Here is a 1,480-nt window from a genome sequence, read left to right as displayed (position 1 = left end):
GGCTTTTATCCCCTTTCTTCTGCTCTCCGGTCCTGCTGCTTTGGGTGGGCCTGAGTTTCCTCTCCTCAACTAATCCCTATGGCTGATTGCTCTTCTCTCTGGCTTCCTGGCTTATAATTCCCTTTCTCCTGCTCTTCCCACTGGCTACTATTGGTGTCCCTGAGTTGTCTCTCCTCACCTGTAACCCTGGGGCTGACTGCTCTTCTGTCTGGGTTCCTGGCTTTTTATTCCCTTTCTCCTGCTCTTCCCGCTTGCTACTTCGGGCGTCCCTGAGTTGTCTCTCCTCACCTGTAACCCTGGGGCTGACTGCTCTTCTGGGCACTGAACTTACCTTTCCAGGCTGGCATCATTAGAGGTACTGAGTCCGTGTCTCTAACTGGTCGGTCTCCTGATGTATCATCCACCAGAAAATGTGACATCATATTAGTTCCCAAGGTGCAAAAGTTCCTAGAGGACACTGAAATAGAAGAGAAGCCCAGATAATTACATACATCTTCAGGATATACTAAGGAGTCCTGTTGGTGCATTGGTTAAAGTACTTGGCTGCTAACCAAAAGGTCAGCGGTTCAAACCCACCAGCTGCTCCATGGGAGAATGATGTGGCAGTCAGCTTCTGTAAAGATTTATAGCCTTGGAAACTCTATAGGGAAGTTCTACTCTGTTCTGTAGGGTCATTATGAGTCAAAATCAACTGATGACAGTCAGTTGTGTTGGGTTCATGGTCAAAATGTACTTCAGTTATATTTAAGCTGTAGAGGTTAGTGGTTGGAGCACTTTCATGATAGTATACAACATGCCATAGCCATTTTCATAGTGGTGTGGAACACTCTGTACTAAAATGGAAGACCAAACGTTCAAAACAAAAATCATTTTTTTTAAATTATAGAATGGATGCATATAATTTTGAATCAATTTTAAAGTGTCTGCTCAGCATGAAAGTCAATGACCACCCCCTTTCTTGGTGAATGGGCCTCTACTTCATATTCAGTTTATATTTTGTGACTCTACCTCCCAGCCACTGATTACTGGATGATGGTAGACAACTGACCCAGCTGAGCCAATCAGATTCCCAGAAAGTAGGAAATGGGGCCGAGGAAGTTAAGTTAGCCTTTGTGGATGGCTAGAACTACAATATATAAATTTGGGAGCTGTGGGTTGGCCACATTCTGTCCTGTGGCTGGAATAATCAGGAAATCTTATCTGTAAAGTTACCTCACGCCTTGGTCAACACTCTGCCTGTATGATAGTATCCATTACCCTGGCTTTAAACACTATATGTTGTTATATGCTGTTGTCTCCAAAATTTACATCTCCTGCCTTAACATTCAGATTTGTAAATCCTTCTGTCTTTCACCATTTCCACTTGCTACTAGATATTTCAAACCCACTGTCCCAAAAAGAAATTTTCATTTCTCTTTCACAACTGATTTTCCCCAGTCCTTCCCTACCTCTATAAGTGACACTACCATTCTACCAGCCC

At 43.4% G+C, this 1,480-nt stretch overlaps 1 protein-coding gene across 1 annotated transcript in view; it reads right to left on the bottom strand.

Annotated features, from left to right (window-relative positions):
- RPGRIP1 (RPGR interacting protein 1) overlaps window positions 1-419 on the bottom strand; it is a 65,955-nt gene extending 65,536 nt beyond the window's left edge. The window contains 1 exon segment of the mRNA XM_007951234.1: window positions 332-419. Coding sequence (XP_007949425.1) covers window positions 332-419 — 88 coding nt within the window.
- Window positions 420-1,480: the final 1,061 nt, after the last annotated feature.

This window comes from Orycteropus afer, unplaced genomic scaffold (assembly GCF_000298275.1).
Source record: "Orycteropus afer afer isolate SDZICR_OR568_19922 unplaced genomic scaffold, OryAfe1.0 scaffold00292, whole genome shotgun sequence".
Taxonomy (NCBI): Eukaryota; Metazoa; Chordata; class Mammalia; order Tubulidentata; family Orycteropodidae; genus Orycteropus; species Orycteropus afer.
The sequence above is the reverse complement of the archived record's forward strand: the minus strand, read 5'-3'. Positions and strand labels throughout refer to the sequence as shown.